Source organism: Actinia tenebrosa, unplaced genomic scaffold, assembly GCF_029948245.1.
Source record: "Actinia tenebrosa isolate PJP-AT-01 unplaced genomic scaffold, QUT_ActTen_1.0 PGA_scaffold0__85_contigs__length_37466705, whole genome shotgun sequence".
NCBI lineage: Eukaryota > Metazoa > Cnidaria > Anthozoa > Actiniaria > Actiniidae > Actinia > Actinia tenebrosa.
In genome coordinates, this window is record NW_028292569.1 from 29,022,119 (window position 1) to 29,035,731 (window position 13,613).

The 13,613-nt window shown below is 38.4% G+C and overlaps 1 protein-coding gene across 6 annotated transcripts; it reads left to right on the plus strand.

The window, feature by feature from the left end:
- The first annotated feature begins 971 nt into the window (after window positions 1–971).
- On the plus strand, window positions 972–13,243 carry LOC116307760 (E3 ubiquitin-protein ligase MIB2). Of its 6 annotated transcripts, XR_016121576.1 has the most exons (17): window positions 973–1,303; window positions 2,711–2,888; window positions 3,261–3,486; window positions 4,545–4,739; window positions 5,004–5,105; window positions 5,690–5,794; window positions 6,184–6,310; window positions 6,691–6,779; window positions 7,913–8,023; window positions 8,688–8,728; window positions 8,816–8,981; window positions 9,586–9,740; window positions 10,361–10,487; window positions 10,645–10,830; window positions 11,373–11,548; window positions 11,833–12,701; window positions 12,938–13,243. XR_016121576.1 is itself a non-coding variant. In XM_089039286.1 (16 exons), the coding sequence occupies exons 1-16, from the start codon at window positions 1,078–1,080 to the stop codon at window positions 12,939–12,941; spliced, it is 2,214 nt and encodes a 737-aa protein (XP_088895412.1). In that variant the 5' UTR covers window positions 972–1,077; the 3' UTR covers window positions 12,942–13,243. The 6 variants fall into 6 exon arrangements, 5 of the variants coding, with proteins under 5 accessions (XP_088895412.1, XP_031573924.2, XP_031573923.2 ...); XM_089039286.1 differs by lacking the exon at window positions 11,833–12,701 and having other exon boundaries at window positions 972–1,303; XM_031718064.2 differs by having other exon boundaries at window positions 972–1,303; window positions 5,004–5,093; window positions 11,833–13,243.
- The last annotated feature ends 370 nt before the right edge of the window (window positions 13,244–13,613 follow it).

Here is a 13,613-nt window from a genome sequence, read left to right on the forward strand (position 1 = left end):
CCATCTTTGTTTGTTTGGCCCCCTGGCAAGGTGGCGCTGCTTCGTCGCAGTAGTTCATTCGATATTGATAGTTGAGCAGCAATAATATATATCCGTATCATTTCAGAAAGACACAACACTCTAAAATCCTGTAACATCGTGTAAGTAATGTAACATCAGTAAGATGCTAAATGTTTAGTGAATTACCAATATGAACACGATGCTAAAATCAAAAGAAAAAGTGGTAGCTAGTTTTAAAAACAATGTTGGGGACTCGACCCAGTCTCTCACTGGTAAAGGTAAACCTTATCCACTGTTTCCCATTTCATACCACGTGTCATTCCCTAGAGTATCATTTCTTTGTTTATGGGTTGCACATGAGAAGAAACATGGATATAGAGCGTTTTCACTCACGTAAGAAGGCAGCCATAAACAATAGAAACTTTCTGCACAGTATTTGCATAAAAATAGAGCTCAATTCCCGGAGGATAGAAAATGTATTGTTTTGGTACCCCATGATGGCCTTTGTGACGTCACGTGAAAACGCTCTATGGATAACATGAAACAAAGAATCTTATACCCCATTCCCACCAAGGCTTAAACATCTTTTAAAGTGGTTTAACTAAACAGGTTTGGAAAACTATCTACGAACACTGCACTATATTTGGTGAAATGATGCATGTAAGCTATCCTTTATCTTGCTCTGACAATATTCTATAAAGTTTCATTACATTGTAGGTTTCTAGTTTCTCAATTTTTTTCCTAATGAAAGCATAGTTTAACTAAACACGTTTAGGTATGAATGGGGTATTAGTCTCAATTAAATAACATGTGCTCTGAAATGGGCAAAGCATTCGCACCCTAGTAAATTTGGTCCATTGTGAACCACTTTGTAAAGAATTTTGCGAGTTATGACGTCGTCCTTTCGAAACCATAGGCGGACCGAAAGTTGTTGCTCTCGGTTTCTAGGTTATTCCTGAACCAATTAAAAGGGTTGAATAGTTGAGTCCTGATTTTTTTAAAACAGATTTCTCGAACTTTTTTACCTCGTGAACTTGATTTTTCAGCGTTCTTAATCGTGAATAGGAGCTATTTAAAATGTTGTTAGGGTTACGAGTTGTTCGTGGTCCAGACTGGAATTTAGGAAACCTTGATGGCGAAGAAGGTGGGATTGGTACAATAGTGAGTGTCGAAATTGGCCAGAACGGTAGGCCTTTGCCGGAGAAGAGTGTTTTGGTCTACTGGGATTCAGGTCCAGCTGTGGTCTGTAGAGTTGGTTCGGGCGAGTGCTATGACTTGCGAGTGTATGACTCTGCGTCATCAGGTATTTCACTTAGGTATCTTCAGTCATCAATATTGTCAACTAGGTGCTTGGTAATACACTTGGATAAAATCCAATATGACGGCTTCCCACACCTTGTTTAAACTGTCAATCATTGATTCGGTTTAAAAGACCATGAATTCTTGTGGTGCACGTGACGTCATGGCCGCCATTTTCGTTTACTTTGACAAAGTATTTAGTTTTGGTGTAGTCATGTCATCCAACATGAAGGTCACTACTTTTCTCCTTTTATTCCCATGGGAAGGAAAGTACGCCACCAATTGTACGTCTGATGTTAATTCATGTGCATATCTGAATAGCAGAGCAACGCATACCCTAACCTCATGCATAAGTTACCTCTGTATAAGGTAAAAGATAATCCTTACATTCATTCAAATTTGTCTCTGTTTTACCACACTTCTGTATACCTTTATTATAATATCAAGAGGGTCAAAAAGGCCTAAACAACAAACAACGAAGGTAAAGAGGTCTATGCTGTTGTCTATCTTGGGTTCGAAACTTGGAAAATATTTCAAAAAAATATTGGTATATTGGTAAAAATATTTCACTTTTGACCTCACCCTTTTGGTTTTGATTCTAAAAGCAACAGAACTAGAGGACACAGCCTTTTGAAAACGTCACTCACGTATTTAGGGATGACGATTATAGTATTGAGAAAAGATAAATGTTTTAACAGATAGAAAAGCTTTAGGAGTTAACGTTCAGTTTGCTTGGATTTTGATCTAGTACGGAAAATATTACAAAAAAACAAACTTACTGCATAATGTTTCACTTTTGACCTCACTCTTTTGGTTTTGATTTTAATAACGACAGAACTAGAGGCCACAGCCCTTTGAAAACGTCACAATTTTTAGGGATGACGACTATTGCCATTGCATGAGAAAATATATGCATGTTTTTAACGATAAAAAAGCTTTAGGAGTTCAGTTTGCTTGGATTTTGTCCTGGTACGGCAGCATAGAAAATAATAGAGTTGAATTAGTGTAAGTAAACCTAAACATGTTTGCTCATTTTTGTCCGCCATGTCTGGTGTGGCTAATTTAAGTGAACAGCCACAGGGTGCCCGTGTACCCCTTTCGTGGATTAGAATTAGTTGTTTGGATCAAACATTAAAGATCGTAAAATACTAAAAGGCATATCTTTTTTAAAACGTTTTGAACCCCCCCCCCCCCCCCCCCCCCACACCTTTCTACTCATTAATAAATAACGGCCATGTTTTTACTAGGGTAGCACTTAGCAGCCAGTGGTTTAAAAAACCTGTGTCCCTCCATGATTGAAATGGAATTCAGGAGTCGATTTTTTATTTCTAGATCTGCCCGTAATGATATCGGTTAATTAGTCAGTCCCTGTGCACATAATAGCTAATAAATTTTCTTATACCACTTTAAGGTGTCTTGCACACACAGTTTACTTGCGATGAATGTGACCAATCAGGTATTGCTGGGATGAGATGGCATTGCTGTGAATGCCACGACTATGACTTGTGCTCTGATTGCTACATGACTGATAAACACCACAAGGACCACAACTTCGTAAGGTTTGACAAACCCAATAACAGAATTGATGGGTAAGTTAGGTAAAATGACCCCAAACGATAGTGTTCAAATCGATGTTCACGTTTATTTCATTTCATCTCATCCATCTCATCTCATCTCATCTCATCTCATCTCATCTCATCTCATCTCATCTCATCTCATCTCATCTCATCTCATCTCATCTCATCTCATCTCATCTCATCTCATCTCATCTCATCTCATCTCATCTCATCTCATCTCATTCTTTAATTTTATTTTTTAATTCTTTCACAGTTAGTTAACTTGTGTTCTTGTGATTTTTATTAGTAGGCGCCATACTCCTCTTTTTGACTAGCTGTAAAATAACATTGAACCCAAAGAATTTTAAATGCACTATAAGGACTTTTCTCTGTTTGATCTACCAGATGTTTTCTCGAAGATCGTTTAAACGCGACAAAAGTCAGATCCAGAGGTATATTTCCAGGAGCGACAGTTCGTAGAGGACCGCACTTAACACTTAATAATGACTTGGGTTCCTCAGTTGGTCAAGTCGTTGAGTTCACAGCTTGGGAAAGAAAGCCAAGGAGTGCTGTAATTATTCAATGGAGTGATGGTCTTGAAACCACACATAGGGTTGGTTATGAAGGAAAAGTAAGTCTTGTATTGTTTTGCAGTCTCAATGTTCTTTTGAGCAAGGTGCCATGACATGTAATGACGCCGACAGGCTATGGTTTATATTGGGGCAATAATATACATGGGTTGTTCTGTGACAGAACACAGGATTCAGCCGTGTCATCTCCATAGTTAATTAAAAGTCGGACATCTTCATCCAATGAATCCAATAGTCTCCTTCAGGTTCCCCTGTCATATTGAATAAATTATGATAATGAAGATGAAATTCAACGAGACGAACGGCGAGCTGTTTCTTTTTTCTTTTTTCTTTGTTGTTGTTGTTGTTGTTGTTGTTGTTGTTGTTGTTGTTGTTGCTTTTAAGACATCCCAGTGAGATCAAGTGCCGTTTTGTTTTCCATATCAACTTTTCAATTCAGTTTCGTTTTGTTAGTAAATATGTGACTCACCGTTCGGCCCCGTTGTGATGTTCATTATCATAATGTATTCAATATGTCAAAGGAACCATGAAAGCTAAGAGAGACTATTGGAATTTAGACCTTCAAGAGGGAATGACCAAAAAACCTTGGAAGAACTGGAGAAAAGCAACAAGCAGCTCTACAGACATGCATACGACGTCAATTTTATGAATTGATCCCTGCGACACCCTTCTTCCCCTATCATACATTATGACGCATATCTCATTATCATGTAAACTTATTTAATTCTTTCGAGTTTGGCGTCACTTTCATGTCCCTTAATACGAAAAACAGGCTGCAATTCAAGCAATTGTAATAACATCAGAGCGAGTTCATTGTTGTAATTTCTCAACTACCCTGCGAGCAGAGGTCTTCTTTCTTTCCCCCGTAGGGCTGAGCGGAAGACTGTTCAGCTTGTCCCAGTTTTTAAAATACCTAAAGTCAAAACGTAGGGAAGATAAAGAGATCTCTGCAAACAGGGTAGCTCAATTTTCCTTTGTGGGCAGGTCTCATTAGTGAATGAGTGAGGAGTGAGCGGTCTCACCATTACACCACTCGTGCTTTCCATAACATATGTAATGTAAACGTCACTTACTTGTTCTTATATTTGGGCGATACTAGGTCGATTTGGAGCTTGTTGAGTGTGCCGATGGACCATTATATTACAAGGATCACCTTCCTGTCGTGGAGTACCAATCAGCAGACACACAGGGAGAATTTAGAGTCGGTGATCAAGTGAGGGTGAATCGGTATAATGAGACTGTGAAGAAAATGACACAGGAAAACAGCGGATGGGCCGCAAACGAAAGTCAACACGTAAGACGTCTATATATGTAATAAGGGTTATTTGGGTAACAAAGTCGAAACTGGTGCTTGAAATCAGTCGTCCAACCTATTAAGGGGATATTTAGGACTTCTAAGTTTGATTCTAACGTAAGATGTTTTCGAGCCAGGTCTGGTAGTGATCTTAAGACTGGTACTCGAGTATCAGTGCGCCTATACGTGAGTGTGTTTCGCGTGTGCACTTTCCTTCTCTTGACTAAACCAAGCTCAAGTCGACTTTTTCAATTACATTTTCAGCCACTTTGTCAAGTGGGAAGAATTTTTAAGATCGACGATGACGACAACGTTCATGTTGCATATGGACCAGTATTGATCCTCCACCGTAACGTAATTCAAAAGGTAAGAAAATAATACACACTGATATAAACAAAGGAACGGGGTCTCTTGTTGAAAGTATTCCTTTAAATGAGCCTCTTTAACTTAAGGGCAATGTTTTGCCCATTTAAAACCATGTTTTCCCCCAAGTGCATATATTATTTCCTTGTTTATAAGTTGCACATGAGAAGACAAATACGGACACGGATACAACTCAAACAAAGAATCAAATTCACAAGAGAATAAACATGTGGTCTGAAATGGGAAAATGCGCATAGGCGAAAAAGTTCTAATTAGCTAGGATCGATAACAAACTTTATTTTCCAGCTTTTGTTGCAGGATTTTAAACTTGAAACTCTTCTCAGATTCCTTTTCTTCTAGTATAAAACAAACAAAAATATAAAACGGAACAAACAAACACCAAGTGCACCAAGTGGTGTCCAAGTGGTAGACACAGACAACGGCTACCACAGAAAATATAGGCAGAAATAAAAAATATATACATATATATAAGACAAAAAGTGTTATTCAAATCAGTCACAAACTAGCTAAAGTTCTGGCTTATCGTAATACGTTAATACGTATTTAACAATGCCTTTTTGCGACAGGTCCCTGAGCTGCAAGTCCAAGATGACCTCAATAATATAAGTCAATATGTAGAAATGCTTTTAATGAACGAGTTCCAAGGTGACGTTGAGCACGAAATTCCAAAGGTATCGCTTTGGGAATCAAGGGTAGTGTAGTCTTAGTGTAACTCGCCTCTCACCTCTGGGTTTTCGATCTCGATTCCATTACTCGGCATCACATGTGACCAAAGTTTGTTACGTCTAAGTCTCAATTGATTCAAGGGTTTTTCTCCTGGTTTTCTGGTTTTCCTTCCTCCATAAAACCTAACCTTCTAAATTCCAATTCCATCTTTGAGTTAGCCATGCCCTGACCTTCAGCAGCTTAGAAGTTGTTTTAGGCTTTGATCTGTGAGTTGTCCATGCCCTGACTTTTGATCACCCCAGAGGTTGTATTTATTTTATGACTACAGAATAAAGAAACAAGGTGGGATTGCGTAACACATCCATTCTCACAGAATGTCTGTATACCCTCATAGGTACTAGATAACGAGGAGGAAGGACCAGTGATACGAGAAATAGATGAGAATACCGATGCCTTGTTTAATGTCGAAAGTTTCCTTAAGAATGAGGAAGTCTTAGAGCAGAATAATCTAGAGATGACAGGTTTGTTAACAAACAGTATAACGAAATATGGCGACCACTCAATAGCTATTATTCTCGGGACTGACTCACCTCGTGTTCATATGCAAACATGAAAGCGTTTTCACCTGTAGCAGAGGCTAGTCAGTACAGAACAATAGTTCTTTTAATTGGTCGCCATATTTCGATTTGGTATATAACTTATAGGAAAGAGATAATGCTATCCCCCTTCCAAGGAAAGCACGGGTGGCGAGCGCTGTTAACGCGTCGCCTGTCACCAATTTGATCCGGGCTCGAGTCCTGCCGGGCGTTGTGTCGTATGTGAACAGTTGTTTGTTAATAATTAACAATTAGTGGTCTTCAAGATGTGATATGTTAACTGCCAGTTTCATTTAATCATTTAGAAATAGAGATGAAGGAACAGCTTTTCTTAGAATCCATTGCTGGTGATTTAGAAAGAGTACGATATATTCTCACTTTAGACGAGGACTTGGTGAGTGTCAGTAGTAAACACTACATCAATAGTTTTCTTCATCATTCCATGCCTGGCGTGGGTGCCAAACAATGACTTGAATATTAGGGACTAAATAGCACTAACAGGGATGTTTACTGATTACCTTACTTCATTAACTCACAATAAGCCGAAAACTTTGCTCACTAGAGACCTTTAGCATCGTGTTTACCTCTAACCGCTAACCTGCACGTACCGGTAGAAATCAGGCCGCAAAAAACGCCCGCAAACACGGAGAAACACTCGGCATCAATGAAATTCAATATGGCTACTCTTCCAACGACAACTTCGTTATGACGCCTTGATAAATGTCGAAATGAGCAGTTATATATGTTACAAAGTTATCTTTAACACTGCAACCTGGTGTCCAATTTATGCGCAATATGCAAATGAACATTACACTTGGCATGCATACAGTAATTGCTTTTCATGAACACAGACTAATTCATATAGACCACTTGCAGCACTTTGGAATACTTCTCAATCTGGGGAACAAAACAATGGGTTCCAATTCTCAGGAAATTGGAATTCTTTTGTTTTGTACCCCAGATCGAGCTGCTTTGACGTCACATGCATGCATCGTTTGTGAGTTGATTATTCGTATAAATAGCGGATCTAACAACATTGGCATTAGTTCAAGCTGCACATTCGTTGAACTGACTCAGTTTACGAGTTCAAACATTCAATGATTACAGCAGTATTTACCGAATGAGAAAAGAGACTCATTGAGATGAATTAGAGGGCGTGGCTATCATAGTGTTTTAGCAGGCTCAATAGCGCGAAGGAGGTTTGAAACTGTGCTCTTAATTAGCGATGAAATTTGGGCAACTTATGCTTTGAATTACTTCAAAAGTTATCAATAGTTTGAGAAGCCATATAAAGCACTTGAAAGAGTGTTTCATTATCTATCCAAACACCTCGAATTTGGGTTTTTCAACTCACTTCTATGTGTTTGGAAATCAGATGAAACACTCTTTCATGTGTTTGATACATTTACATTCATTCATACATACATTCATACATAAATTCGTTACATAATTTTTCTTCAGATTAAGACGACAGAATGGAAGGATAGTTGGAGGTCACTTAGGACCTTTCATTGAAATTACTTTCAGGTCAACGAGAAATCAGAAAAGGGTATAGCCCTACTTCATGTGGCATGCAAATATGGCAACGCCGATGTCGTGTCTTGTCTAATAGAGAATGGAGCAGACGTGGAAATAAAGGTAACCCAATGTGATATCATGTGTAATGGCTGGTGACAGTAGACATCTTGCAGTAGTTGCAGAGTTAAATTTCAATCAGTCGATACAAAAAGTCTTTGAATCTCATTATCTGCTCCGAATGGTGGTCAAACACTGGCCACCATGTGCTGTGAGCCAGGAAATATTTCAATTCGGAAAATTTGCAATTTAGCTGTTGAACATTCCACACGATAAATGACGTCATGTGAAACCCGGCCACTGAATTCCCAATGCAGTTAAATTTGGTTGACAAAACAACAAAATTTTACTCTCATGAGAATTCAAGTCCGCTAATTTGTACTTTAAGTTGAGCTATTCTAGTAATGGACTAATTCAATGATACGGCGGCCATCTTGGATCGCAAGGCTTAATGGTGCTTTCAGGGGGCACCAAAAAAAGCTTTGTTACAGTAATGATACTACAACTTACCACAAGAGAATACATCAAAAGATGAATTAAGACGGTACATCGATGACATTTGCCCATAAAGAAAACCAAATATAAGGAACTTTATATATTTTCCGTCATCTTTGTTTTGTTGTGACCCCTGGCAAGATGGCCGCCGTGTCATCGAAGTTATCCATTGCTGCAAGCGGTGTTAGTTTTTACTTGACAGTATTGACTTACAATTTGTATTGATATGTAGGATGAGAACGGATTCACACCTCTACACTATGCGGCCTCTGGGTAAGTATTTACTCATGATGTTGCATTACTAAGTCAATGAATTCTACAACGTCTTTACATTATGTTTATGCGTTCATCACTCAACAGGGATAAGACTGGCGAGTGTGTAGTTCTCATGTTGACTGCTAATGCCATCGTCAATATTGTGAGTGCAAAGACAAAGTTAACACCACTTCACTTGGCAGTGGACGCACGGAACTTACCAGCAGTTAGTGCTCTTATAAACTCTGGACAATGTGACGTTAATTACCAGGTTTGGATTCAAATAGTTTTGTCAGTTTTATTAGAGGAGATGTCGGAATGTTTTAAAAATGTACGGTAATGACTCCCAAAACGCAATTATGCGACATGCCTAAGCCTCAAATTTACCAGCTAATAAACTTTAGGAAATTTGACGTTAATACCAGGTTTGAACTCAAAGTGTACGGAGCTGACCTACAAAAAGTTCATGGTAAAAGCATGCCTAATGAAAAATGAGTTTATAAGTTCAAACGAATAAATGGTATGTAAACGGTCTGAGTAGAGAATGTACACATTAACTGTTCGAAATGGTTTACTCGCACATGCAAGAACAGACTGCGACGTAAAATGTTAAAACTTTTGGCGTGGCAAGTATGACTCCTTCCCACAGACTGGGATCTCGAAATCGATGCTTGGACCTGGCATCAGACGTGAGTAGAGTCTATTAGGTCTCTCCCTTGATTAGAGGGTCTTAACTCGGTTCTCCGGTTTTCCTCCCTCTGCGAGACCTACTGATAAAATTTGAAAGTTTACCAAAGAAGTGCTGCAGTTCTTAAAGTATGTCATTTCCTAGCAAAAAGACAGCATCTTTAAAGGACCAATTTGATTTTTTTCAGAATGTAGCAGGGAACACACCCTTACACTGTGCAGTTTTTGCTGAGGAGTCGTCCATCTTAGCTGAAATTTTAAAAGTCTCTATTGTTGATCCCTACATTTGCAATATTAATGGACTTAACGCTTTGCAACTGGCCTGTGAACTTAACAATAAATCGTAAGTTTATTCTTAATTGAAAACAAGAAATCTTATTTTTATTTTTTTAGAATTTTGAAATAGTCTTTCAGAATGAATTATGTTAATTAGCATAAGGAGCAAACATGAGGAATTAACCATTGATAATTATAAAATACTTGCTATAAATCTCGAGTTCTGATTGGCTGGGAGCGCGTGCATTATGATAGCACACAGTACGTGTGCGCACTTTATACTTTGTCATTCGTATCCAAAGTAACGGTTACTCTATTTTGTGTTTTATAAAAGGAAAACAAAACTTTCTTGCCGTGGTGCGTGTAGTTATAAATTACTTAGGGATTGGCAGAAAACTCGAGCGGTATTGAGAAGCACTCCTTTACTCGTCGTGCTACGCCTAACACTTTCCTTGTTTTCTGCGACATGTCGTCTTCTGCCAGTCCCCGCGTTCTATATGAATACACACAATGAAACCCAGAACAAGCTTTAATAAAAACCCGCCGGACAAGCTCAAGTGATTAAACCGCACGCAAACCAAAAAACTCTCTCCTCATCCCTTGGATATTGCTCCATCAACACAACGTTTAATTCATTCTAATTTATGTTATTTTCAAATTAGTCGTAACAGTTCTCCTTAATTCTAGGGCTACCCGTGCGTTGCTGAATAAATTCCCTAAATTGATTGATGTAAGAAACCAAGATGGCTTTACTCCCCTGCACCTTGCTGTCCTAAGCAAACACTGCCAGATTGCCAAACTTCTGATCAATGAGGCAAGTAATCTTAGAACTCCAAGTTTTCTCCCTGAAATATTTTTCATCAAACTACATTCTTTTTCTTTATTGAATTTCAATTTCTTAAGGCCGAATTAACTATTGACCATTAGTAGTTTTATACTAATTGTATGTAGCTTACTTTCGCTCCTGACAGGGTCGCTGTTCCATTGATTTACCCGATAACAACGGTGTAACAGCTTTAGCTTTAGCAGTGTCTTTATCGCATAAAGACATGATAGAGATTCTGATGGAGTGTGGTGCAAATGTGAATGCTGTGGATAATGGTGGTGACACACCTCTTCATGTTGCACTCATGAAATACTATGCATTACAGAAAGAAGTAAGTAAACGAATAGGTAGTGGTAGTATACCTATTTATAAATATTTGAAATATAACGCGCGCACTGATTGGCTGGCAACCGTGTTATCAGAGAACAAAGAGTACACCCTCGCGCAAAATCGTTCAAAAATATTTTATAAAAGCAATATAAAGCGCCTGCATATGTCACTCTCTGTACCATGAAATAAACAATCTGCTACGCATCGTGTTCCTATAAGCTCACTTCTCTCTTGCTCTACAGCTTCTAGCTTGTTTATATATCATAGTACAAAGACACGCGAGCGCGTTTTATACTTCTTAAATATACATATATATGCGCTTGATTGATACTTGAGTGGAATCTGTTGTTATAAAATCTTGGAGACGTGTATACCATATTCTCGATTCATCTTTCGCTCTGTTCCTGCGACTTGAAGTCTTGAAACATGCAGTACCTTTCTCTCAGTCTACACTATAAACATCTCATGCTACTCATCTCCACCCTCGTCTAATATTGTGTTGCGTTTAAAATTATATTAATTGAACGTCGTTTGCTTTTTGAGCCCGATCCAGGATTCGTTGGGCGTTCAAACATAAAATTGCAGGATGCCATCATAAAGTCTCTAGTTCTTCGAGGAGCAGACACCAGCTTGAAAAATAAACAAGGAGACACGCCTCTAGATGTCTGCGTCTATGATGAGTTGGCAAACACCCTTAAAGAGCTGTTAAAGTACCCAAGGTTCGTGATTTCCAATCTGGGCCCAATTGTATGAAGGGTGGATAGCGATATCCAATAGATAAAACCATAAATATCGACCGCGACGTTTCGCCGGACTGCAATCTGCTAGTCTTCATCAGGGCTTGGTGTAGACTACACCATCGTTATTTCAGTACAACATCGCCTGATAAAGACTAGCAGGTAGCAGTCGGGACTTCGCAAACTTTCTACAAATTACCATCAATCGTGGGAAAAATGAATAAGTATCGTTTATAATGATATGTTGGTTATTTTTAATTTAAAAGTGCTTCAATGGTAGCAAAAGCACCAAGACGTGATTCCCTTGCAGAGGGTGTAAAAGAATAAGCCAAGGACACTTGTGACGTAGCCTCACCAACCTCTTCTAAAGATTATGCTAAACCAAGCAACCGTTCCAAGGACGATAGATCAAATTCAGAGGCTTTTCAGAGCGTCCTAACGGGTTGCGATGACACCAATATACCGGCACACGATGGCCGTAGTGCATAACCAAGGTGCAAATGAGAACGACCAGCATGCGGCTCATACTAAAGGACGGATCATTAGATAGTTGATGGGGGAGGGGGGGGGGGAATTCCCTGAAAAAATATCGAGCAAGCTTTTAAACCTCAAAAAAAATATCGTGCAACCTCTACTGCTAGAAGAAAAATATCTAACTGTACGCAAAAAAATAACGTGCAAGGGTTGAGCTAAAAAATAAATAGACAGACAGACAGACAGACAGACAGACAGACAGACAGACAGACAGACAGACAGACAGACAGACAGACAGACAGACAGACATATTTTATTTGGCGTTTTGTACAAAGTTGCACATCAACTTAGATCCAAATAAGTTACGAATATATACGTATGTTTATGTATGTGCATAATATCTATATTCACATATTCCACACATACACGTCATACGTACATATATATTCTGTATATATAAATGTTCATATAATTATTTCGATAAAATGCGTTACTAGTCTTAATCATCTTTATGCAATATTATACAAATATTGATTTTTATTTGTTTTTTTGTTGTTGCTTTTTTTCACTACGCAGAGCAAAACAATTATAAACGTATTTTGCTGCAGCTGATTGTAAAATATGGGGAGGATCTATCAACTTCAGGAACAATTGGTCCTCCGTAAGGGAGTTACTTATGTTATTTTGCATAAGAAATTCTTCTCTAAGTTTAGAGTATAGAGGACATTTAATTAGGAAGTGTCTTTCATCTTCTATTATATCAGTACAATGAAAGCACTTCCTTTCCTCTACCTTCTTGTAACTAGAGTATCTGCCTCTTTCAATTTCTAGGTCATGGTTACTTATTCTTAGCTTAGTTAAGGATCTTCTGTGATTGAAATTTTTTACATTTATTAGGTAACCTTCTAACATATAACTAACTTTGAAGAGGCGATATCATGCAACCAAAGATCCTGGAACCCCCCATCAATTATCTAATGGTCCATCCCTAAAAGTCAAGTGTAATGACAACGGATTCAGATGATGAAAGGAAAAGACACGAAAAAGCAAGATGCCACGAATGTTGCAAGTGGGGTTTTGCCAAAGAAGCAAATGAACTAAGTGTAGATAGTTATTACCAAAACTAATTTTCTGTGTTGCTAGCTTTAAAAAGAGAAGTTACTCAGTATCATTATCATTAAAGTGCGACCCGCGAGGTTTTAATGTCTCGTTCGCCCGACTTAACTGTCTTATATTGATTCAATCGAATCCCCTAAAGGATGAGTAGAAACCTCCTCCATAATCTGAAAATAATAATAATTATGATTATGATTATGATTATGATTATGATTATGGTGATGATGATTGATGATGTTGATGATGATTGATGATTTTGATGATGATTGATGATGTTGATGATGATTGATGACGTTGATGATGATGATGATGGTGATGATGATTGATGACGATGACGATGACGATGACGATGATGAAGATGATGATGATGGTGATGATGATGATGATTGATGACGATGACGATGACGATGACGATGACGATGACGATGACGATGACGATGACGATGACGATGACGAT